Raw genomic sequence first — 27,286 nt, 5'->3', positions numbered from 1 at the left:
TGAGCGTATTGGAAAAGAGCAGTGTACAATGAGGGCAAGGGGACATGAATTGGAGGTGATAGGAGCGGGGGTAAGGGAGGGGGGGAGGGCAAAACAATTGGTTGGAGGATGTGGGGACACTAAGTTACCTTAAATTAAGGCCGAGATGTTCTGAGAGTAGAGAATATGTTTCAGGGATAACTCCTATCTGCACAGTTCAGAAAAGCAGATAGTGAAAGAGAGGATCGAGATGGCCCGAGTTGTGACGCAGCCATCAAAGTAAGCGTGTTATGTTCAGCTGCATGTTGTGCCACAGGGTGGTCTACTTTGCTCTTGTCCACAGTTTGGTGATGGCCATTCATTCTCATGATCAGCTGGTTGGTAGTCACACAAATATAAAAATCGGAGGAGTGATTGCAGCAGAGCTGGTGTATGACATGGCTGCTTTCACAGGTGTCCCAGCCTATGATGGGGTGGGTACCCCTGTGTAACTCATACTGTTTCTTCTCATCAACCCTCATAGGATACAGAATGTGCCTAGCTGATCTTTTCAACTTGCCACATCCCCCAAAACACACTATCAACTTTCCACCAACTCCACACCTGAAATGATCTGACTTCCTCTTGTTAATCTTTCGAACAAAATCCACAGCCCCACAGAAGTTCTTTTATATTCAAAGGCGTCACCCAAATCTAACATTGTTGGACTTGTCAAAGCCCTATTCTCTTTCTCCTGATCTCTGCAGTGAAAACATTCCTTTGCCACCAATATCACCAACCTATTCCCAACATCAAAACCCACCTCTCCCAGTGCATATTATCATCCATCTGTGGTCCTGCCCCCCCCCCCCCCCACTGACCTAACCACCCCCTGATCACCCTCCAGAAATTTCGTATTTCAAATTTGGCCTCACCATCCCCCCCGCCCCCCCCCCCCCCTCTTCCTGAGAACGCCAACCTTTCAGCAGGAGAAAGAACAACCATACACAACCGGAAAAAATATCATCACCTAGTCATCCTACCTGCAGACTAAAAGTTCCACCACTGTCATTATGGATCGCATGTGTTTATCAGATGTGTTTAGAATTTTGGCTCTTGGAGTTAGTACTAACAAACCATTTTGTCTCCATCTAATATCATAGTTTGCTTAAGAGAATTTTCTTGTGGGTAAATTTTGCTGCTGTATTTGCTGTATAATAAAATAAAATTCTTGAAAAATGTTCAGTATCCTGAAATGTCCACTGACCTGGTTTCAGCAAACATACTTTCATTGTGCAGAAGTCATGTTGCTTCCCATCCTAGCAGCAAAAACTGATCTACGAACTGCAGGTTTCACAATATAGTGAACTGAAACCAACAACTTAACTGAAATGTGAGATATAATGTCAGATGAGTGGAAGTTCACTTATAAATCGTAACATAGTGATGTATAAATCACAACCTTTACGAAACTGCTTACAGAGCAAATTGAGAAACATTCATTCGTGGTTTCAAAGTCTTGGAACTGTTGTGGTATTCAGAGTGAGAAACATAGTATACATACAGCACCTGCACTAGTTAACTTCTGATTAATTAGAGATTAGTCAGACATTCTCTGTGTTACTAGGAATATGTAGTGTAAGAATCCTGATGTATGCCATTCAACTCTTACACAGATATGATCCATTCTCTACAATACTATATGTTTTATAAGCATCTTTATATCTACTAATAAAACAAATGAACTTACTACTATAATAGCTGATGATTGTTGAGGATGAAAAATACTGTTCATTTAACTTTTTGTTATTGAAAAAGCATGTAATTTTCTGTTTTGTTACAGACATCAGCCACTGACAGATGTTATTAGTGGAGTGCCTGTGGACAGTGTTACCCACCTTATCCCACATGACAAACTAAACCCAACAGTTTCATTTTATTGGCGTAGTGTGGCAGTTCACTTGCACAATAATGCTGATGAAGACCTAGAGAAAATTGTTCCAGAACTGACTCATTATTGTTCATACATAGCAAGGTGAGAGATCAGTCAGTAATTTTCAGGAAACTGAATTTCCTGGAATAGTCTAAAATCTTTTGGAATTCTAGAAGACTCTGGGAGTTCTGAGAGAGACCGGGAGGAGGTGAAGTGTTCGTTGAAGGAAAGAAATATACTGAGCCATTTTGCTACAAACCACTCTTGAGGCCAGTTGACACATGACATGCCTGCACAAATGTCATATAATAAATCTTTGCATATCTCGTGTGTTTTCACGATATAGTTCCAATGTACTGCTGGCCTACCACCTAAAAAATTTTCAGTGGCAAGTGCCAACCCTCTCACAAAGGATATTTCAGTTCAGGGCACGAATAACGCAGAAAATTTTGCTGTGGTCTCTGTTCACAGATAGTCTCAAAAATGTTAGTAAAATGTCAGAGGCAGAAAGAACAATCTAACTGGTCAAGACAGCAGCTCCTAAAGCAGTGCAGTTTTCACATAATTTACTTTGCAAGTTAACACGATAAACCCAATGCAAATGCAAATGGAGACGTACAAGTATCTATTGATGCTTGTAATTCCTTGTGCAACAAAGTGAAATACTTCTGTGAGGAGAGTAGTTTCACCATACGAACAACTGATAGAGACATTACAATTCCTAGCAACAGGAAGAAGTTAACAGAGATTTAGAATTTTTGACAGCAGTGTCCAAACAAGCATTAAACAATATGAGGCACACATGCTGTGTGGCTGTCCTGAAGAAGGATTTCATGAAATTGTGTAGTACATTATTTATGACAAGTTACAGATCGTCTTTTTACATTTTTGGATGTGTTTTGAACTGCATAAATTCTAATAAATTATAGAAGAGGCCAATGAAGTATCTTTTACTTTGTTTATGAGTGCGGGAATTTTCAATTTTTTGTCTGAAGTCCACCAGCAACGTGTTATAAATAGAATATAAAACTCCATTCTGAACTATAGTGTGGATTCCACAGCATATATGAAGAGTTTTACTTGTAGCATTGTGGTAGTGAATTGTATAGTTTCCATTTAACTCACTCTTATTAGGAACCATATATTCCATTAGGAAGTAAACATATCGACACACAAGTATAAGAATCCTTCTGTCCCTAAAGAAAGTGCTGCAAGATACTTCTTTATCAGTTTAACACCATATTCCGACTGCATACTTTTGTAGAATAACTACTTGTAATTTATCTTTACTGCCAAAAAAGATTACGGCATAGGACAGAACTCCATGTAAGTATGCTTGCAATCCTTTATTCATGTCTGCGTAATGAGAGTTCTAAGCGGCTTTCTTAAATCGGTTGCTGTAATCCTAGGTCTTGACTTTACACAAGCACGTGAGAGACCTATCTATTTCAGTAAGTTCAATAAAGAACTCCCTAAAACATTGACGCATATCAACCATTTTAGGTTTCATTTTGTACGCATAGATGAGAGACAAGGAACACTACAGTGAAAACAACAGTTGGTTCAAACATGTTTCACACACCAAATTTGTGGTGATCTCCTGTCCACATGCTATGATCTGTCTGTGCAGAAGTGATGTATGCAGAGACTTGTGTAGACCGATCGTTTCTGTGTGGACTGACCTTTATGTTTGGCTTCATAAAAAACCCAATGAAATGCATTGATGTCTTGTTATCTTTGTTACTCAATCACAGACCTGCCCGGGTAGCCTCGTGTTAACATGACCACTTTAGAGTTGGAAAGATATGCCGGCCCTGGATCGAATCTGCCCAGTAGATTAATGACGAAGGGTCAGTGTGCTGGCCAGGCTGTATGTGGCTGTTAGGCAGTTTCCCACATCCCTTTAGGCAAATACTGTGCTGTGTCTCTTGTTCCACGTCAGACATATGATTAGATTAGATTAATACTTGTTCCATAGATCATGAATACGACACTTCGTAATGATGTGGAACGTGTCAGGTTAATAAAAGATGTTTGTACAAGATATTACATTACACAAAATATTGCATGACACTAATGTTTAAGTTGGTTTTTTTCCCCCCTCCCTTAATTTATATCTAAAAATTCAGCCAATGAGTAGAAGGAGTTGTCATTTAGAAATTCTTTTAATTTATTTTTAAATGTTGGTTGGCTATCTGTCAGGCTTTTTATGCTGTTTGGTAGGTGACCAAAGACTTTTGTGGCAGCATAATTTACCCCTTTCTGTGCCAAAGTCAGATTTAACCCTGCATAGTGAAGATCATCCTTTCTCCTGGTGTTATAGCTATGCACACTGCTATTACTTTTGAACTGGGTTGGATTATTAACAACAAATTTCATAAGTGAATATATATACTGTGAGGTTACTGTGAGGATCCCTAGATCCTTAAATAGATGTCTGGAGGATGACCGTGGGTGGGCACCAGCAACTATTCTGATTACACGTTTTTGAGCAATGAATACTTTTCTACTCAACGATGAATTACCCCAGAACATGATGCCATAAGAAAGCAGTGAATGAAAGTAGGCATAGTAATCCAATTTACTGAGATTCTTATCACTAAAATTTGCAGTAACCCTAATAGCATACGTAGCTGAACTCAGATGTTTCAGCAGACCATCAATGTGTTGCTTCCAGTTTAACCTCTCATCAATGGACACACCTAAAAATTTTGAAAGTTCTACCTTAGCTACAGACTTCTGTTCAAAGTCTATATTTATTACTGGAGTTGTGTCATTTACTGTACGGAACTGTATATACTGTGTTTTATCAAAATTTAAAGAGTCCGTTTGCTGAGAACCGCTTAATAATTTTGTGAAAACATCATTTACAGTCACATCACTTAGTTCTTGGTTTTTGGATGGTATTACTATACTTGTATCATCAGCAAAAAGAACTAACTTTGCATCTTCATCAATGTGGAATGGTTTTAATGTATATCAAGAACAGTAAAGGACCTAAGACTGGACCCTGTGAGACCCTGTACCTGATAGCCCCCCAGTTTGAGGAATCAGCTGTTGTTTTAACATTATGCTATGCAAGCTTTTTGAACACTTTCTCGCACTTGCACACAGGATTTACTCTTAATGCAAATAGATTGGGTACACTGCTTCTGTCCTGGGGGTGAATAGGAGGTTGATGAATTTCACAGTTTGTACTTTTTAAACACTTACTCAGCATCAGCAGTTTAATCATGTGCTCACTGACTGCTGGAATCTTTATTGGTGCCCATAGGCCTTATGGGCTCAAAGTCTGCTTCCAGGGCATGATTGTAAATGCAGTGATGTGTAACATCCACGTGAAAATTTATCAAGGAGCTGTGAATTTATCATTCACACAAAACTATGAGAAGCTTTTTTAATTAAAAAATGTAGTCAGGGATCCATATTTGGACACTCATTTTGTAGATCAACATAGAATATTCTAACTGGTTCCATTTAGTGCAAAGTAGTATTTTTCTCACTTTTTTGCAGTATCATGTTTAGAATTCACAATGACTAGAATGTGAAGAGCATTGGATGTGAAAGGTTGTAGTTTGTTCCTGCAACAGTTTCTCATAAACACTCAAAATTGTTGCCCAGTCTCGTGGCACAGCATGGAATGGTGATGGTAGAAAGTAACAGTGATATTCACAGTGAAGGCAAAAGCCTATACTACCTTCCACCGCTGTTTACAGAACTATAAGTAGTTTTTCTGTTTTGGTTTCTAGCTCAGCCACAAACGTCTCAGTCAGTACACTCAGAATATTTAAGCCATAGGGTTTTCTGTTCTGTTTCTGTAGTTCATTAATTTTGCCAGTTAGGTTGAAAGTGTGTTCTTCAACAGAGTTGGGAACAACCACTGCTTTATTTTGACAAATGTGTCTTGTGCACCTTTATTTGCCAGTGTTGCTGCATGCTTCCAAGTGCTTGCTCCTTTATTTTGGCTTTAGAATGTATTTCATATTGAAAATTTCTTGTCATATTTTATTCGTCAGTGTTAAAAAGAGGTGGAGTGTGAGGAGAGGCTGAAGGAGAAGAGCTTTGTTGTCAGAATGAATATTCATGTTATTTTCTTACATTGTAGAACAAGCAGTCATTCACTGGTTCATTTGTTGACAGCTTCAGCTTTCATTCATTTATCCTTGGATTGCTTCTGCTACTTCTTGCACAATGCCTAAACCTTTGATACCTTTGCCTACAGCTTTTTTCCGCTCTAATGACATCCAACTGTTTTTTCCATTCATTCTGTATTGCAGTAGCCAATATTTGACGAAAACACTTTGTATCTGGGATGTGGAAAGGATGTGCAGCTCTCATACTGAGTAGAAGAAATTTTGGGAGGATTACACTTCCTATCACACCCTGTTGTATGATTGGATCATAGACTTGACTATATGTGACACCTAATTCTTCTTTCATACTGTCTAACAGTATCTTTGCATTCACAGCAAAGCCTTGTTCTTCGATCACATTGTTGGGAGATGGACAGGCTATCATTTTAACTGCATAAAAGTAGTTCACAAATTTTCCATCCATAGGGTCTCTCTAGAAATGATCAAACTGCTTTACCCTATGACTGTATGGTAATTGCATCACACATTTGTAGGCAAATTCTGTTTGTGGGACCCATGCATTACTGTATAATGTGCAGACAGCAAAGTTTATGCTCTTCACAGTATGCTGCCGGATATGATCATCCTTCACTACATGATAATTCGGCGATCCATCTGGCCGCCATCTTCAGATACAATCACTGAGTGTAGTGAAGACGATCATATCTGGAAACATATCCGTGAAGAGCACAAACATGTAAGATGGTAGGAAAATCTATGGAATCACTACAGACAGCAAAGTTGATTTTTTTTTCCACAAATATTGAAAGGTGTTTATCCAGATGCTTGTGGCTCAAACTGGAGGTGGTACCAACCAGGTAACCGTGTATTCTTTAAAGAAATGAACTCCCATGTACAAAACAGCTTCGAACATCTGATTACTTTACAAATGACTTAATGTGTTAAATATAACAATATAATGAAAAGATAAAAAATCTACTCGCAAAGTGGCAGCAGGGAACACACACAAAAGGGTTTAACTTTTACAAGCTTTTAGAGCCCGTGGCTCCTTCTTCTGGCAGAAGAGTTGAAGTGGAAGGAAGAGGGTGAAGGAAAAGGACTGGAGAGGTTTAGGGGAAGGGGTATAGTTCATAAACACCACTCAGAACTTCCAGTCAGAGGAGACTTACCTCCTCTATTCCCACCAGTTGCCTCTCCAATAATGCCCTGCTGCTCGCAGTCTGGCTCCAGCTGCCAGAGGCTGTGATCGTGTGTGTGTGTGTGTGTGTGTGTGTGTGTGTGTGTGTGTGTGTGTGTGTGTGTGTCAGTCCTTTTGTTGTGCCTTTCTGCAATGCAACATCTCCTCTATATAGTGTGTAGCAACTATCCTTTTCATTACATTGTTAGAGTCCATATTGGATTTTACATTTTTTTAATGTGTTTAATATTTGACATTAAGCATTTAACTCAGAAGTGCCAGGCAAATGCCATAAGAAATTTACCCAAGAGGGGCATTAACAATAATTTACATTTTTAAAATTTAATCCACTTATAACATTGTAATTTGTTATTTTGATCTGTTTTATACAGTAGGTTTGTAAAAGTTCACCTTAACACCAACAAAATATATTAGCATTAATGTGGTCACCACAGCTGACCATCACCCCATTAAGTACAAGTTCGATAGTTGGTGATTCAACTTTCACATAACTTTCTTTTAGTTTTCATGCTATCTCTTGAAACAGTTCTTGCCTGCCCTCAAGCACAAAGGTACTTTGCACGCTGAACACATCCACACAGTTTGCACTGGTGTTTTTTTTTAACTGCAAACTGCACATCATCTGGATGAGTAGTGAATGGGCTGATATTTATTGCTTTCATGGCAATATTTTTGTATGTGTGTGGCTTGGGTGCCTTGATCTGAGATGATAAATTATTTTTGTTGCAGAGGATGAAGCAGCAGCCACTGAAAGTATTGTTGGAGCCGACAAATTTTGTTAAGAGTACAGCTCTCGACAAAAGTCTTTATTGGAGAACTGCTCCATTTCAGTCTTCTTGTGCATTATGAATCCATTTGTTACACTACAGTCTACAAAGTGAAATAACAGACTCATCCATCATTTCTTGCTTTTTCTGACTCTAGTGTAGTTTGACTTCAGTCAGTCAAAATTATCCACATAGCTTATACTGGAATTGTAATCTTTCAACACTGGAGGGCAAGTGATATTGGTTATTGCTCGGTCTTTCGACCTGTGACACTGTGGATGCATCTGATGGAGCACATCACATAGAAAACATGTTTACTGCCCTGTTGTCCTTCCCTCTATAGATAACTACTCCATCAGTGTTTATTCTGTAATCAGATACCCCTCTCTCAAGTTCATTTTCCTTCCTGAGTTTTGTCAGATTTTTCCTTCTGGGATTTATTTTTCCAGAAGTGTGAAGACCATTGTATTTTGTTCTTGAACTGAGAATATGATGTAAAATAATTGTCCATAAAAGTGATATGATTCTTCCCATGAACAGTCATTGGTTAAATTTAGAACCACCTTTGAGCCTAGCTCGACTACTGGAGACTACAAAACTTTTCCTGCAAAAATATCAATTATATGATGATTCATCACATAACATCCACACATTGTACCCTCTCTTTATAGGTTTGTCTCTGATGCACTGTTTGAGAGATGACCTGCCTTTGAAGTTAACCAATGTTTCATCAGTAGCAAGAAGCTGATGTCATGTGTAGCAATCTTGGAATTTCTTTTTCAAATGACCTAGCAACAAATGTAGTTTGTCATAATTCTGACTGTTTCTGTCAGTGGCCACAGAATTATCATTGAGGTGCAAGTTAACCCAGTAACCAATCACATCTTTTTACTAGTATTAACTTTGGTTTATAACTTTCACAGAGGTCTGGATCAGTACTCTAGTAATCTCTGTAGCTAGGTTTTTTAGTGATTGCCATCTAAAGATTTATTCCAGTCAAAGTTTATATTTTGTGTTGGTTAGTGCGGAAAAAAGATTTGCCCTTCTGTGTTGCATACTAATTGGTTTGAAACAATATGTTGTTTATAAGTGTTTCATCAAAAAACATGCAAAATATGTCAACTGTCTTTAGGTTTAATTTGTGCTTTGCTTGTGGAACCACACCGTCTTGTCCAGTAAATAATGGCACTTGGTCAACACTTGTATCTTGACTCCATTTTATCTTGACTGTTGGTGGTTCAGTGAATGGCACTGCATTGTTTTAACTTGTCTCATCGCATTCATTGTTATCCTCAGTCAATACTGCTCAACAAATGACAGTAAAAAAGACTAGGACTGGGTCATTGTCATCACTTTTGTCACTGTCAACACTGTTGTCACTAGAAGGAAATTCATCAAATAAAATTAGATAACATTCTTCCTCTGTTGTTCCTGTTTGGTGAGACATACTGGATGAAGGAGGGTGGTTGTTACTGCCACTAACCATACAAAATTCTGTCTGTGAAGTACAGAAAATTCTGTTGGAATAAAAATATTACATGTAGATTTATGGAAGGTCAACACACAAATATACGTGACTAGTTACCAACATTAGTTGTGTAAAGAAGAGCTACGGAGAGAAACGTACAACACTTCCACGAACAACACCAACAATGCATGGAATATCAACCTGTGTCATAAATATGTGGCAAAAGTACTATACTGTGATTCTCCTGCCATCAGGTCAAAATCTAGTCAACAAATTGTTGGTTAGTTGAGAGAGCTACAGCTGCTGAGCGGTAAACTGTGAAAAATACGTGGTCAGACACAGTGACCACTGCCTTTGCAAACTGTCTACATATGTATTAGGTTACAATGGTACCTGCCCTTGAAATACTTAGGTGAGAAAAAGTTAGCAAATGATAGAAATTATGATTAAAACTTATTTTTGGAAGTTACTAACTGCTCTCATTTCTAAATAATGGATGAATAAATTCTGGGTAATCGGCCTACTATGAATTACTCTGTTCCTAACTCTAATAATACTTGCCTTACTTTGCCAAATCTTCAACATAAGATTATACCTCTTGTCTTATGTCATATTGTATTGTATGGAACTGGGGACCGAGAAACAATGAAGAGGCTTAGTCCCTGCCTTAGCCCTCAGTGATTCACAACCCCACAACAGGCTACAGCAGTCCACTCACACCACTGCCGCCCCACACCAAACCCAGGGTTATTGTGTGGTTTGGTGCCCCCAGTGGAGCCAGCCCCCCCCCCCTCCCCTCCGGGAATGTAACACACCAGACCAGTATTACCCCAATGTTTGCGTGGTAGAGTAATTATGGTGTACGCATACATGGAGAAAGTGTTTGTGCAGCAGTCGACGACATAGTGTAACTGAGGCAAAATAAGGGGAACCAGCCCGCATTCGCCAAGGCAAATGGAAAACCATCTTAAAAACCATCCACAGATTGTCCGGCACACCGGACCTCGACACTAATCCGCCAGGCGGATTCGTGCCAGGGACCGGCATGTCTTGCCGCCCGGAAAGCAGTGCGTTAGACCACATTTCTATCCAGGCGGGCTTACACCTCTTAATTAGTAGATTACTACAGCATTTTAAATTTTCATAATTGAGTCAGTAATTGTATGTAATATTGAAAATCAAATTTTTGTTGTCCTTGGAAGGTGTTAGATAAGAAACTTGCACCATGTATCATAAACTGTGAACCAGGACGTCTATTTAGTAATACAGATGAAGCTAGAATGAAGACTGCTTGCGGGTGTTGCAAACATTTAATTCAGTGGACATCGGGGAGATATTTTACACAGGAATTTTTTCAAGTGAAACTTCACCTTATTTTCAAAATGGAAGCTGTTTGGTTGTCATGATGTTTTTACCATTTTCAGTTCCTGAGGAGTATTTAATCCCAAAAAAACAAGCTTTGCTATAATAAATTAGTCAATTTTGTCATATGATGACATGTTGGAGACCGTGGCTGTTTTTGAAGACAAATGTTGATCGTGCTAGGACAGCAACCAGCCACAAATTTACTTTGAGTTCCTTTATTCAAAGGAAACCGTTACCGGTTTCGAATCGTTGCGATTCATCATCAGATGGTTTACACGCTTTCTTTCTACATTTGGTGTGTTTTTTTACAGATTAATTGTCCTAAAATATAAATAAAACACAATTACAAACACGCCACACATAGATGGTTGTGTTGCAGATTTTCGTTGCATGTGACTTACGTGAAACGTCGGTTTCGAGTGATTGTTTCTATAACGTTCATCCAATCGATGTAAATGCATTCCCACTGCATCCTCGTTGTTGCACACGTAATAGTTGTCACTGTACACTTTAGATTTGTCGCTGAGTTCATTCCAACCACGCACAACATGTTTTGGTACATACAAAGAGCTTACAAACATATGGGTGTCACAGATGCTATAATATATCGTAACATTTGACGATGATGTCCTATGTTTGGAAAGGACCATATATTCTTTTACAAAACTGTAATGTCTTTTACATTAGTGTAGAGAGATTGAAATTTTTTTTCCCCACACTTGAACATGAAACTAATAAAAGCATTAACTTTCTTGACCTGAAAATTTGCAATAGTAACAATAAACATCAATTCAGTATTTACAGAAAACCTACCACCACAGATGTCAGTATTAGCAACTCATCTTGCCACCCCCACCAACAAAAAATGGCATATTTCAGAACGATGCTACACTGAATTAAAAAAGTGCCAATGAGCGACACAGACCAACAAAATGAAATCAACATAATTAAAACAGTTGCTCATAATAATGAATATAAACCCACAATAATAGAAAAACTCCACAACAAAATGCAGACAAAACCCACAGATCCACTTCACAGCAGTCACTTCAAGCCAAATCAGTGTGCCACTGAAGCCAAACCTAAATATGCTACTCTCCCATACATAGGCCCACTTTCATACCAAATAGCAAACTTATTTAAAAAGAAGAAAAATATCAGAATCAGCTTTTCCACAAAAAATAAATTACAACAAAAAGTGATACATGATGTAAACACCTCCAAGAGTCCCTACCGTAAATCAGGAATATACAAACTCAAGTGTGATACTGTAAAAAAAACACACCAAATGTAGAAAGAAAGCGTGTAAACCGTCTGATGATGAATCGCAACGATTCAAAACCGGTAACGGTTTCCTTTGAATAAAGGAACTCAAAGTAAATTTGTGGCTGGTTGCTGTCCTAACACGATCAATAAATTAGTCATTTTGAACATCCTGACGTTCCAACAGTGGAGCATTATTCAACTTTTCTGGATTCATAAATTTTTACATTATATTTTCAAAATTTGTGCAACATGTAGGAAACTGATCCATGACTGATTTTTCACTTTTTCCTCTGTCCTCAACTTCTTTTTTGCAGTTTCTTGCTATTCACAGGGAGATGGTCTGCCTTTCTATAATTTACATTAAACATATTTGGTATAGCGAATATGTACAACCATCATCTGTAGAATGGAATGATAACAATGAAAATTTTTGCTGGACCGGGACTCGAACCCGGGTTTCCCGCTTATCATGTGAGTGGTTGCCTTCCCATTTAACTATCCATGCAAGACTCATGGCCAGACCCAAACTTCCGTATGTCATCAACCATGTGACAATAACTTGTACTCATGCATCTATCAAGTGTATTCCCGTACAGGTGAGACATATTGCTTGGAAGTCACTTGCCCAGTGTCGACGGATAAATACGATATTGTACTGCCCGTGTTATTCTGAATTATGATGTAACGTTCCTTTGAACATGCATGCATGTCTGAAGGAACTTTGCACTGTAATTCATAACAACACTGGCACTCCAATATAGAATGCACTGGGGAAGCAGCTTTCAAGTAAAATCTCTCTCTCGTGTACAGGAATATACGTAATGGATGTACGAATGCAGGTTTTAGACACATGGTTGATGACATATGTACATTGGCATCTGGTTGAGTGTCAAACACCAATAGCCAAATGATAACATGACAGCTCGCGATAAGTGGGAAATTCAGGTTCGAGTCCCAGTCCCGCACAAATTTACGTTGTTGTCATTCCATTCTACAGCTGATGGTTGCCCATATTCCCAAGTACTTTACTATTTTTCATTCACACTTGTTTGAACAATCTCAAATCGTCTGCGCCACCTAACCATTGTCTCACTTATGTACCAACCCACCCCCTCAAACGCCCCCCCCCCCCCCCCCCACACACACACACACACAAACCTCGTGGTGTGCGAGAAATGTAAGCAAGGAAGGCCTGGAATTGGACCAGGATCAATGATGTCACGTTCTCTTCATCAGCAAGAACAAGATTTCTTACACCGTATGACTCATAGAAGTGGGTAGAGGAGACCAGATACTAAAGCATTTATCAGATGTGCTGTTCTGTGGATTTAGCAGAGAGGAGAGCCAGCCATGTTTTGAGCCAGTATCACATACAGATTTTGAATGCTGCTCATCACTATAAGAGTAATTTGAGGGCTGCACAGTTTCAGGGGAAAATCCTCCAACATGTTGGTTTCTGCAGTCGACATTTTGTCACTGAGTTTGTCTTTCAAGACAGTACTATATGAGCACATCACACTCATCACGTGAAAACCTTCCTTCAGGATCAGGAAAACCGATGGAATGGCCTGTGGCATCTGCTGACATGCTGTGAACCTGACAGAGCTGCTTGGTACCAGTTGAAACGTAAACAATGCATCATCATAGGACCTCGGGAAGGCTGTCCTAGAAGAGAGCATATGTTTGAGCATCATCATCTCAACCACCTTGTGTACTTAATGCCAAGGAGAATACAATCATGTTTCTATTTACAGGATGGAGACATTATTTTCTGTTTACTTGCATCCACAGTCATACAATATTTTAGAAATTACTACATTTTGCACCTGGACTGCTATAAAATATTTTTATCCACAATCAAGAATTTGGCTTATTATGCCATTCTCAAGCGACATTTGTAACAATATAAGATGCTTATAAATCAGTAGACCACTTCAACTTTAAGCATACTTTATGTTCTCAGCAAAATTATTGTTCTTAAGAATTATACCTCTTCCTTCATCACTGTAATGTGTCAATATACAGTTGTAAGCAGTTTTTTAAGCACACTGCTCTAGTGTTAAAATAGTCCACGTGCATAAGACAAGAGTCATCATCATTTATTCAAACACACATAGCACGTCATTTATTGAGAAGATTATTAAACCAGACGTATAAACATAATTCATACAAAGTGTTATAAACAGATTGATTATTTCAATAATATCTTTCAAATTCATGTCATCTGCACACCAGGTGTGACATTTGACTACTAAAATTATACAGACAGGTCACATTTGCAGAGTCATATATCTTTTTACATAATTTAAAGCAGCCGTGACTTATTAAACAGATAGTTCGGTAATTTTCACATCTGTCAACGCCTGCTTTCTTTGGGATTGGAATTATTATATTCTTCTTGAAGTCTGAGGGTATTTCGCCTGTCTCATACATTTTGCTCACCAGATGGTAGAGTTTTGTTTTTTTGTCGAGGGGCATGAAAGGGAAGCAGTGGTTGGGAAGGGAGTGAGACAGGGTTGTAGCCTCTCCCCGATGTTATTCAATCTGTATATTGAGCAAGCAGTAAAGGAAACAAAAGAAAAATTCGGAATAGGTATTAAATTCCATGGAGAAGAAATAAAAACTTTAAGGCTCGCCGATGACATTGTAATTCTGTCAGAGACAGCAAAGGACTTGGAAGAGCAGTTGAGCGGAATGGACAGTGTCTTAAAAGGAGGATATAAGATGAACATCAACAAAAGCAAAACGCGGATAATGGAATGTAGTCGAGTTAACTCGGGTGATGCTGAGGGAATTAGATTAGGAAATGAGACACTTAAAGTAGTAAAGGAGTTTTGCTATTTGGGGAGCAAAATAACTGATGATGGTCGAAGTAGAGAGGATATAAAATGTAGACTTGGCAATGGCCAGGAAAGCGTTTCTGAAGAAGAGAAATTTGTTAACATCGGGTATAGATTTAAGTGTCAGGAAGTCGTTTCTGAAAGTATATGTATGGAGTTTATCCATGTATGGAAGTGAAACATGGACCATAAATAGTTTGGACAAGAAGAGAATAGAAGCTTTCGAAATGTGGTGCTACAGAAGAATGCTGAAGATTAGATGGGTAGATCACATAACTAATGAGGAGGTACTGAATAGGATTGGGGAGAAGAGGAGTTTGTGGCAAAACTTGACTTTGAAGAAGGGATCGGTTGGTAGGACATGTTCTGAGACATCAAGGGATCACAAATCTAGTATTGGAGGGCAGCGTGGAGGGTAAAAATCGTAGAGGGAGACCAAGAGATGAATACACTAAGCAGATTCAGAAGGATGTAGGTTGCAGTAGGTACTGTGAGATGAAGAAGCTTGCACAGGATAGAGTAGCGTGGAGAGCTGCATCAAACCAGTCTCAGGACTGAAGACCGCAACAACAACAACATAATTTAAAGCACTGAAAATCCAGGATGAAATAAAAACTGAAATGTGTAGATTGGTACCCACCACATACCCGGAAGTGTTGAGCAGCAGACAGGCACATGGAAAGAAGACTGCTAGATATTATCATCAGCTATCAGACTGAGTCCACCGTCAGATGTAGGCAAAACATACACATCTTCACACATAACCGTAGGTACGACAATGAAAAATGCACCACATTGTAGAGCAGCTCAAAGGATTTATATTCCCACGTCAAAAGTGCCAAGTATTGGCGCCAGAGTGTAGCATGGTCGCAGGAAGTGGAAATGGCGACACCACAGTAGAACATGCAAGCAGTAGTGTGGTTTGCAGAAAGAAAATCGCAGATTACTGTGCAAAGAAATTATAGTCTTGTGTATGAATGTGATCCACCTGATGTGAAAACAATTAAGGAATGGTGTAGGAAGTTTCAGACAGCAGGAAGTGTTTCTGAAACATGCTGGCGGTGCTCGTCATGAAGTTTGAGAAGAGACAGTGGAGGACATGAGGCAAACATTTCTCAGAAGCCCACGTAAGTTAATTCATCAAGCATCTAGGCAACTTGATGTACCTCTATCAACATTGAATTGAGTAGTTCACCAGCATATTCGTCTGTGTGTTTACAAAGTGCAAATTCTGCAACATCTGACACAGAACGGCAAACCATGCAGACAACAATTTGCTGTGGATATGCTGCAGCATATTGATATGGATGCCAGCTTCATGGAAAGATGTTTATTCTCAGATGAGGCAGCCTTTCATCTATCAGGAAGGGTTAATAGGCATAATGTTTGGATTTGGGGTTTGAAAAATCTGCATGTTGTTGTTGAACATGTTCGTGATAGCCCTAAAATAAATGTCTGGTGCGGGCTAATGCACGACAAGATTGTTGGACCTTTGTTCTTTGTGGAACAAACAGTGAATGGGTCAGTGTATCTGGACATGTTGGAGCAGTTTGTGTACGCTCAGATAAAAGACTTGCAACCCAACATCATTTTTTAACAAGATGGAGCTCTGCCACATTGTTCAACGGCCGTTCGTAAGTTCCTGAATAGTAAATTTCCCAATCATTGGATTGGACACAGAGGACCTATTGCCTGGCCGCCGCATTCACCTGACATTACGCCGCTTGATTTCTTCATGTGGGGATTCGTGAAGGACCGTGTGTACGTGACCAAAGTGGAGGATATTCCTACGCTGCGACATCATATCACTGATGTGATTGTAAGAATTCCTCTGTAATTGTTGCAAAGAACTTGGCAAGAAATTGAATATAGACTCAAATTCTTTGTGCTACAAATGGTTCAGATGTAGAGGTGTATTGATGGTAAATAAATAAATTCTTTGAGATGCTCTACAATGTGGTGCATTTTTCATTGTCGTATCTACTGTGGTTGTTCCTCCCCCCCTCCCCCCCTTGGATCTTTGAAATCAGGGAGGTTTGAGTGGGCACACCCTGTATAGGCTGTCTTCTTTCAATGTGCCTGTCTGCCACTAAACCCCTGCTCTGTGTGCTGAGTAGCAACCTATCCATTTTACATAATTTCTTTGTAATGAGTTACATTACTTAATTTTAACTTAAAGTTGTCATATTTCTTTGTTTCATTTTTGACAAAGTTTTTGTTTCATAAAGCATATACGATTATTACCAGCACTTCTTGAATCTAAGCCCACACACATTCCCAGATACTGCAGCAATCATCGTATGTTGCAGTTATGCTGATAAATTATGACTGTATATTGATAATTGCATTGCACTTCATAAGAGCACAAGGATCTCCACAGATCTGTATGTATTCCTTTTCCATAAAATTATTCTAATATTATCCATCTTAACGATTACAGGTAGCACTTGTGAGTATAATTATTTTCTTTGTTGGGAACTTGACTCTAGAAATGCGGAGCTGTACACAACATTCCTCACATTTGTCTGTCAAATGTTAAATAAAAATAATGATATGAAATTAAGTATAACAGTATTGTTTTTCTTGTCATTTTAAATTATCTTCTCATTAGTTGCATATTTATCATACAATCAATGCAAAAAACAAACAAAAAACTGAAAAAGTAGGGGGAAAACCAGAAAATTGACAGATTAAATATTTACACTTTGCAAAATTATGTTATTAAGTCATCGGGACAAGAATTCATTGATAATAAAACCTCAGTAATTCTCTCTGAATATTTGTCATTTTTTTCCTTTGACTACATTGCCAGTAATTTCAAGCTCAGTGTCGCAAATCAGTAAATGCACTTAAAATTAAAAAATGCAATTCTGTTGTATTTAGTTCCATGAATTGTCTTTTATTGCAGTTAGCTGAAGGTAGGAGACATATATGGGGACACCCACCCCCTCCCCCACTTAATAATTCTTTAGGTTACCTTTTATTATAATCTTCCTAACAAAGCAGCAAGAGGTTCTTGACAAAGCAGATCCCAATTTCTTGCTGTCATTGGCTATCGGGTAAAACCCTCATGGTGACCAGCACTACAAAGCTCAGCATCTATTGAGGAGCTATACTACGTTATCACAGTATCATAGATTCTACTTCAAGCAGAAAGTGATAAATGGTTTGATTTATATTAAAATACAGTCAAAGCAAATACTACTGAAATAAACATTTATAAATGTTTGCCTGAAATTGCTCAGGCAGGCAAGATGTCAGTATTACAGTTGGTTTTTGTAACTCTGAAATATGCAGGGAATTCAGAACTTTTTTTAACTGTTTGTATTGCTCTGTGGGAAACGGAGAGATTCCAGTTTATAATTGTTTCAATAGAAATGAAAACACAAAGCCTGAAGGCAGTACTAAAGGAATGTGCAAAATTATTTACAGACTATCTGCAGTTGGACAGCTTCACAAAAATGGGTGATTGATGCAATTGCACCATAGGAAGTTCTGTGCTGAAATTATCTTAGAACATATGCACATAGCTAAAGACATGATTCATGGAGAAGTCTGGAGGAAGCTTTAACTAGCACTGATGTCATATGGGTGGCGACAGTGTAACGGAGCAAGGTGCAGACTATCTGTGGAATAAAATAACAGTTCTAAAATGTTTTATTTTAATAATGTTTACTTAGCTTGCTTCTTAACTTTGGACATTGGCACCAAATGTATTACCTATTTACGAGAATTGTAGTAAACTGCTGCTATTTTTCAGCCTGCAGACAGTTGCTCCTATGTTCACATATTTATTTCGGCTTTATAACTTCACCTCTTTGTAAAATGAAATATTACTACAGCATGCTAGTAATCAACTATAGTGATGTATCATAAGTAGCTCCATTTTATAACATAATTGTGTATTCAGAAGAATTTTTTGGAACTGATGTTGGTTGTGAAAGTATATGGCGATAAACGAGTTCATTATCTGCTCAGTCCTCCCTGAAACCATTCCAAATGTATATTGGTAAATCAGAAATACCCTGTATTAATACATGCCAATTTTCCGTATATTATATTTTGATTAAAATAACCTCACGATTGACATTTCAGCATCAGCAAGTCAACTGGTAGGAATCAGCTGCCATCCAATTGTCGTTTATCTTGACTGCCATGGAATTGTAGTGTTTCCTGGCTGGTAGTTATCTATAGCTACATCTATACTCTCCAAACAACTGTGAAGTGCATGTTAGAGGGTACATCCCATTGTCACAGTTGTTAGGATATTTTCCCATTCCATTAATGTATGGACCACAGGAAGAATGATTGCGTAAAAGTGTGCGTGCTGTAATTAGTCTAATCTTGTCCTTGCACTTCCTATGGGAGCAGTATGTCGGGGGTTGTGATACAGTCCTAGATTCAATACTTAAAGGTAGTTGTAAAAACATTCTGGGTAGGTTTTCTCGAGATAGGGTGGATGTGCAACTCTTTCAGCATCTTCTTGATTCTACCCCATGGCTCAAAAAGCCTATTACCACTCATGCTGCCCTTCTTCATATCCATTCAGTGTGCCCTATTATAGCCCATTTGGTTTGGGTCTGCCTTCACACTTAAGCAAAATTGTAGGATGTAGGATATATGCCGATCTTAGTCAAGTGTGGCTGACTTTCTAGTGGTAACCTTACCCCAACCCCCCTCTCCCCCACCTCAACACTGGATGGAATTTGGGAGGATAGAAATTGAAATTCTCTTCCAGCCATACAGCTCAGTGTTTCCTGCAATTTTCCTAAATTGCTTAAAGCAGGACACAACAGATTTCCTTGTTAGTCCTTTTCCAACTGGAGCTTGTGCTCTGTATCTAATAAGTTCGTTATGAGTGGAGCAATAAATCTTATTCTCCTCTCTTTCTTCATTTTCAGATACGTAAACTGTGGGAATACTTACCCTTTGATATGCCTTTTTTTCTCATAAAAGAACTGTAGAAGTGCCACTAAAGAATACAACCTGATCAGTTGTTATCAAAAGACCCCTCTACAGACTGAGCTCTTCACATGTGAAATGTTATTTGTCACTCAGTTACGTATTAGAAGACATTTTCATGCGGCTTTGCCTGCAGGTGTGCTGGGTGGAAGTAGATCATATTGATATGTGTGTTAGAGTGTAAGATTGCAACTGTCGCCAAAGGATGTGTTTTTCATACGGTTTGCAGAACATTGCACTGAGCAGATTGTAATAATCACCAGTTCATATCAGTTCATGCGAAACATAATGTTTTGTTTGTTGGTAGTTTTGATTACTTTCCTAATGAATTTAACTGTTAACAAATATTACAATTCAGTTTCTTAATAATTTATTTATTCTTTTTTTACATTTATTAGCCTTATGAAGAGCAAGGAAAGGGATCAGTGGGAAGATCACGAAAAAGAATTTATTTTGAAACAACTTCTGGAAATTATACCTATCTTTGATCTTTCAGATGAGGCAGGCAGGTACGTAATTTGGTTTATTTGTAAGCTACTTTGCTCTTCCATGACAAATTCATTTTAGTGAACTACATGTTTCATAAAAAGGAGTAAGAAACAATAATTCAATAATTGGTGCATAAGCCTCTGATTTGTTATTAGATTATTGTCCAGAAAACTAATCTTACATGATGTTTTGTAGGGCTAACCTCAGGCAGCTTTTGTTAGATCTGCTCCTCAATGACGACGTTCAGGTGCCACTTGTGCCAGTTATTGTATCACTACTGTGTAATGCAATCCCTGATACATTTATCAGACTTCAGACATTGGCTGAGATTGTCTCAGAAATGCATGAACCTCTTACAGTTGTTTGTTCAGAAATGTCAGTAGAAGAAAAACGGAAGATAGAAATAAAAGTAAGTAGGTCTTCTAACTCCTTCCTTTCTTTCCTCAGATGTTCTTTCTGATTATGTAGTAGTGATGCATACTAATAATATTCCACTGTCTGTTTTACCCATTGTATTCCTGTAAGTATGACTGTATAACAACTGCTGGATATGTATTTTAAATATAATGGTCCTGGCAATATAATAATAAACCTACAGTCTCTCATGAGAGTAATAGTTCAGTTATATTATGTCTTCTGGATTGGTTTGTCATGTCAAGGCCACAGCTGAATTAATCCTCCCCCATTCTCCCTCCATTTTCATACAATTAATTCCTAAAAATTGATGAAAGGGAGGGAGAGTCATAAATTACGTCTGTACTTGCCCCTTTTAAAAGTAACAGTGCAGAAGGCATTAGAAGATTTTAAATATGTATGTTTATGTTGTTTAACTATTTCACAACTTTAAAGAAGTTATTCATTAATTGCATCCACCTCTATAGCTAAGGGGCCGGCACTGATTGCCTTGTCGATGACCCATGTGTTCATTTCCTGACATTGCCAGTGAGTTTCCCTAGGTGGTAGAACTGAAATGGCATTCACTCACTCATGATGCTATTTGAGGAGCTACTTGAATGAGAAGCTGTGGCTCCAAGGTCGAAAAGCTGACTACAGCTGGAAGAGTAGTGTGCCAGCTCTATGCCCTTCCATACCACATCCAAATGACACCATATGGCAATGAATGACATAGCAGCCAGTTGGCATCTCACAGTCTACTGGACATGATGGTGGAGTTTCCATATTTTTTGTTTATTCATTGCAGTAGTGTTGCTGCATAGCATTTTAAGTATGAGATGTCTGTACAATAAGGTCTCCCGCCACCCCATGGAAAACACATTTATTTGCAATGAATCTTACATTGTTGGAAAGGCTGGACTTTCATCTATTTTAGCTATTTTTCTACATAGTCACTTTCACTGTTGATGGACATTTGCATGTGCTGTGCTATTTTTCATATGCCTTTGTCATAAAACTCTCCCGCTGTGTTGTGCAGATAGCGCTTGACCTCATTTTTCAATTCATCATTGGCCCAGAAATACATTCCATCCAGGTGTACTTGAACACAGGAAACAGATGAAAATCACTATTGGTAAGTCTGGGCTGTGTGTGTGGGGTGGGGGTGGGGGGGGGGGGGGGGGGGGGAGACATGGGGATGGGGATGGGTGAGGATGTCCCATCCGAATTGGCCCAAGAGGTCAGCTGTTGCATGGGCAGTTGAGATGAAAATGCGTACCCTACGTCAGCATTCCCCTCCTTCGGTTTTGAATGGCACGACACAGTTGTAACAAAGTCTCACAGTAGTGAGTGTTGTGCCAATAGACATAAATTGAGACAGCAAAACACCGTTTCTGTCCCAGAACACAGCGGCTACCACTTTGATGGCAGCAAATGTTTGTTTGTACTTTCAGAGCTTCAGAAAATTTGTATGCCGTCAATGACGAGACTTTCCTTAGTTTCAGGTGTTGTGTAGGATATCCAAGTTTCGTTACCAGTGAAAACTGAATCCAAAAATTAGTTGCGCTATATTGCTATTTATGTTCTTCAGTGAGCATTTTGGGGAGTCACCTCACTCTCACACCTAATAATGCAAATGTTTGGTACTCTGACTTCAGGGATCCATTTGCACAGCTTGTGAACTGTCTCACTCAGATATCTAAGCATTTGTTTCTCCTCTTTTACAACTGCTTTGCCTGAAACTGAAAGCTAGCCGGAATGCTGTTCATCGTAAACTCACTGACCCACTTCCGTGCATTTTTGACATCCATAGCCCCCCCCCCCCCCCCCCCCCCCCCCAAGAACCATGGACCTTGCCGTTGGTGGGGAGGCTTGTGTGCTTCAGCGATACAGATAGCAGCCTTTTCAGTAGTTGCAGAGGCAACAGTCTGGCTGATGATTGACTGATCTGGCCTTGTAACACTAACCAAAACGGCCTTGCTCTGCTGGTACTGCGAAAGGCTGAAAGCAAGGGGAATCTACAGCTGTAATCTTTCCCGAGGGCATGCAGCTTTACTGTATGGTTAAATGATGATGGCGGCCTCTTGGGTAAAATATTCCAGGTAAAATAGTCCCCCATTTGGATCTCCGGGCGGGGACTACTCAGGAGGACGTCGATATCAGGAGAAATAAAACTGGCGTTCTACGGATCGGAGCGTGGAATGTCAGATCCCTTAATCGGGCAGGTAGGTTAGAAAATTTAAAAAGGGAAATGGATAGGTTAAAGTTAGATATAGTGGGAATTAGTGAAGTTCGGTGGCAGGAGGAACAAGACTTCTGGTCAGGTGACTACAGGGTTATAAATACAAAATCAAATAGGGGTAATGCAGGAGTAGTTTTAATGAATAAAAAAATAGGAGTGGGGGTAAGCTACTACAAACAGCGCAGTGAACGCATTATTGTGGCCAAGATAGATACGAAGCGCACACCTACTACAGTAGTACAAGTTTATATGCCAACTAGCTCTGCAGATGCCGAAGAAATTGAAGAAATGTATGATGAAATAAAAGAAATTATTCAGATAGTGAAGGGAGATGAAAATTTAATAGTCATGGGTGACTGGAATTCGGTAGTAGGAAAAGGGAGAGAAGGAAACGTAGTAATTGAATATGGATTGGGGCTAAGAAATGAAAGAGGAAGCCGCCTCGTAGAATTTTGCACAGAGCACAACTTAATCAAAGCTAACACTTGGTTTAAGAATCATGATAGAAGGTTGTATACATGGAAGAACCCTGGAGATACTAAAAGGTATCAGATAGATTATATAATGGTAACACAGAGATTTAGGAACCAGGTTATAAATTATAAGACATTTCCAGGGGCAGATGTGGACTCTGACCACAATCTATTGGTTATGAACTATAGATTAAAACTGAAGAAACTGCAAAAAGGTGGGAATTTAAGGAGATGGGACCTGGATAAACTGATTAAACCAGAGGTTGTGGAGAGTTTGAGGGAGAGCATAAGGGAACAATTGACAGGAATGGGGGAAAGAAATACAGTTGAAGAAGAATGGGTAGCTGTGAGGCATGAAGTAGTGAAGGCAGCAGACGATAGATAAAGTGGGTAAAAAGACGAGGGCTAGTAGAAATCCTTGGGTAACAGAAGAAATAATCAATTTAATTGATGAAAGGAGAAAATTTTGAAATGCAATAAATGAAGCAGGCAAAAAGAATACAAATGTCTCAAAAATGAGATCGACAGGAAGTGCAAAGTGGCTAAGCAAGGATGGCTAGAGGACAAATGGAAGGATGTAGAGGCTCATCTCAAGAGGGGTAAGATAGATACTGCCTACAGGAAAATTAAAGAGACCTTTGAAGAAAAGAGTGCCACTTGTATGAATATCAAGAGCTTTGATGGAAACCCAGTTCTAAGCTAAGAAGGGAAAGCAGAAAGGTGCAAGGAGTATATAGAGGGTCTATACAAGGGCAGTGTACTTGGGGACAATATTATGGAAATGGAAGAGGATGTAGATGAAGATGAAACGGGAGGTACAATACTGCGTGAAGAGTTTGACGGAGCTCTGAAAGACCTGAGTCGTAACAAGGCCCCGGGAGTAGACAACATTCCATTAGAACTACTGACGGCCTTGATAGAGCCAGTCACGACAAAACTCTACCATCTGGTGAGCAAGATGTATGAGACAGGCGAAATACCCTCAGACTTCATGAAGAATATAATAATTCCAATCCCAAAGAAGGCTGGTGTTGACAGATGTGAACATTATCGAACTATCAGTTTAATAAGTCACAGCTGCTAAATACTAACGCGAATTCTTTACAGACGAATGGAATAACTGGCAGAAACCGACCTTGGGAAAGATCAGTTTGGATTGCGTAGAAATGTTGGAACACGTGAGCCAGTACTGACCTTACGCCTTATCTTAGAAGAAAGATTAAGGAAAGGCAAACATATGTTTCTAGCATTTGTAGACTTAGAGAAAGCTTTTGACAATGTTGACTGGAATACTCTCTTTCAAATGCTGAAGGTGGCAGGGGTAAAATACAGGGAGCGAAAGGCTATCTACAATTTGTACAGAAAGCAGATGGCAGTTAAGAGTCGATGGGTATGAAAGGGAAGCAGTGGTTGGGAAGGGAGTGAGACAAGGTTGTAGCCTCTCCCCGATGTTATTCAATCTGCATATTGAGCAAGCAGTAAAGGAAACAAAATACATTAGAAGAATGAAACCTGCACTTCCACTTTCCTTCCCATACCACCCCCAACTCTGTTATAATGAATTTCCCTTGAGGATCTGCAACTGCTTGTAGTGAGATTAAATGAAAATGTTTGAATATATAAAATATTGTACCTGAATTTTCTGGAGTTTGAGAAATGTGTTTTCTGTCAACATCTTTGACTGCATTTGGAAAGTTATGTATGTTATATAAACCATTTACAGTATTTAGAAAATCATCTTCAAAAAGGCTCTTGCATGTGGAGAGGCTGGAGGCAATCCCACATTTTCATAATTGTCTCCACAATTCCAAATGGTTTTGAATCCTATTGTGAACGTCAGGACTATGTCTCAAAAAATTCTTCTGGTTTCTACGAACCTGGAGGAATTTTCGTTTCACCAGCTGTCTACGATCCTTAAGAAATTACATTATTCCGTTGAAAAAAGTCTGTAGTTACTCGTATTTCATCGCTATAAACAAGGGAGTTATGCACAGTAACCACATGTATGCTATTATTTGCCAGTATTTTGTTTACATATCTCAAATCCTTAATGAGAAAAGGTGTTGTGAATATTTCAGTCTTGCGTTATAGTCTGGGCACATGAGCTGAATGGAGTGTGATATATACAGTCAATTTTCTACGGAGTGGAATGAGTTATGGATGCTATCCCAAGTTTAAAGAGTAGTTCAGTATGTTAACTATATTTGGTATGTGCCAAAATATGACTTTAACATGCATCAAATGGAAATTCATAGTGACCTCTATTCTTCTTTGCAAACTATTTGACTTTGTTGCATTAGTTTAATTTAGAAATATCACAATAATATGGCTATTAACGAAATGATAAGCAGTTCATTTTGAAGCTGACGAATAAAACTATGAGATGCATGACAATCAAATTTTTGTACCGAATAGACAAAGCAGCTCAGCGACAGCTCCACTCTGCTCTGTTGTGCTGCCCCACTAAAGTTCAGGATTTAAGCTGGATTCAGAGTGTGGGAGTTCATGGCTTCATGACTATACTAACATTGTCCTGCACGAATAACAGCTAAAGAAAATGGGTACAATAGCCAGGCGCACCACCCACAAAACAAAACCATTTACACAATCAGGAATGTAAAAAAATCAAATGTGTTGAATGTGAAAGTTTATATGTGCAGCAAACTGCTAGATGCTTTTCTGTCAGGTTCAGAGAGCACTCAAAAGTAAGCAAGAACTGTAAAGTCTCATTTAGTGCACACTACAAAACTACAATCATAACACCAGCAGCCTTGAGGAATTTATCAGGATACTATATAGGGGAGATTAATCGACGATGTAGACAAAATTGAGGTATTGGCATCTTCAAAGAATGACCACAGTGTCTCCTCAGTGAACTAACAGACATCAGAAATAAAAATTACCGGGATTGTCTGGAGTATCTACTCTAATGTGTTATAAGTCCACACTTTAGATGTGTAAACCTGTCATGATATACATAATCATCTCAAAAATACACTACATAAAACAGTGTCATTATTGATAATGCTCTACTGACTGTCTGTTCATTGATTAGTATACATTTCATGGTGTTGTCCCTACCCAGCATCAGCCTGCATGTCAAAAATCTTTTATGAATATGAGTGTTAAAAAATTGCAAAATTGATTGTATGTACTGTTAATCTCTTACTACATTGTTCTTGATACTTGTATTAAGACTCGTAAATGCATGAGAATGACCAAAATACTGAAATTTCAACAATAAAATAAAAATGGTAGTAGTCATTTAAAAGAGCTATTCAGCAGGATTTCTGACTGGTTGTGAATTACAGAGCTCAAGACTGGTTAAAATTATGGAGTTAGTAGATCCATTATATTTTAGTAGTTTGTAATTCAGTGTGTTTAAGCGCCAAAACATTGTAGATTAAAGACAATGAGTCAACAATCCCTCTCTCTTCGTTGTAATGATGTGACTGCTCATAATAATAATAATAATAATAATCATATATAGTAAAAGTAAGTGTGATGTGTCTGTGCGTGCTGCAAAACCTCATAAGCAAATTTTGCAGCCCCCTGGAGGTCACATGATGTAGTAACCTCCATCTCCCATCCGTGAAGGAGTTTTTGTTTTTGAACTGCACAGGTTGCTTATGAAGATATGGATGTCTAAAGAGGGCAGCTTCTTGTGACATTAGATTTGGTGACAGCTATGAATTCACCATAAAACTATTTGCATTGTTTGTGTAATATAAATATCACTGCTTGGTAATAGGTGTCCCACAGTTATGAAGAAAGGTGTTTGATGGTATTTAGAAAAACAAAAATTGCACCAGTTCCAGGTTTGATCTGTGCAGTGCAG

The 27,286-nt window shown here is 38.7% G+C and overlaps 1 protein-coding gene across 2 annotated transcripts in view; it reads left to right on the top strand.

Annotated features, from left to right (window-relative positions):
- Positions 1-27,286, top strand: part of LOC126475468 (condensin complex subunit 3) — a 193,202-nt gene that overhangs the window by 62,053 nt on the left and 103,863 nt on the right. For both annotated transcript variants that reach the window (XM_050103353.1, XM_050103352.1), the window contains exons 7-9: positions 1,802-1,993; positions 20,250-20,360; positions 20,536-20,749. In XM_050103353.1, coding sequence (XP_049959310.1) covers positions 1,802-1,993; positions 20,250-20,360; positions 20,536-20,749 — 517 coding nt within the window. The remainder of the gene's footprint in view (positions 1-1,801; positions 1,994-20,249; positions 20,361-20,535; positions 20,750-27,286) is intronic.

Source organism: Schistocerca serialis, chromosome 4 (genome assembly GCF_023864345.2).
Source record: "Schistocerca serialis cubense isolate TAMUIC-IGC-003099 chromosome 4, iqSchSeri2.2, whole genome shotgun sequence".
In the NCBI taxonomy this organism is placed as follows: Eukaryota; Metazoa; Arthropoda; class Insecta; order Orthoptera; family Acrididae; genus Schistocerca; species Schistocerca serialis.
The sequence above is the reverse complement of the archived record's forward strand: the minus strand, read 5'-3'. Positions and strand labels throughout refer to the sequence as shown.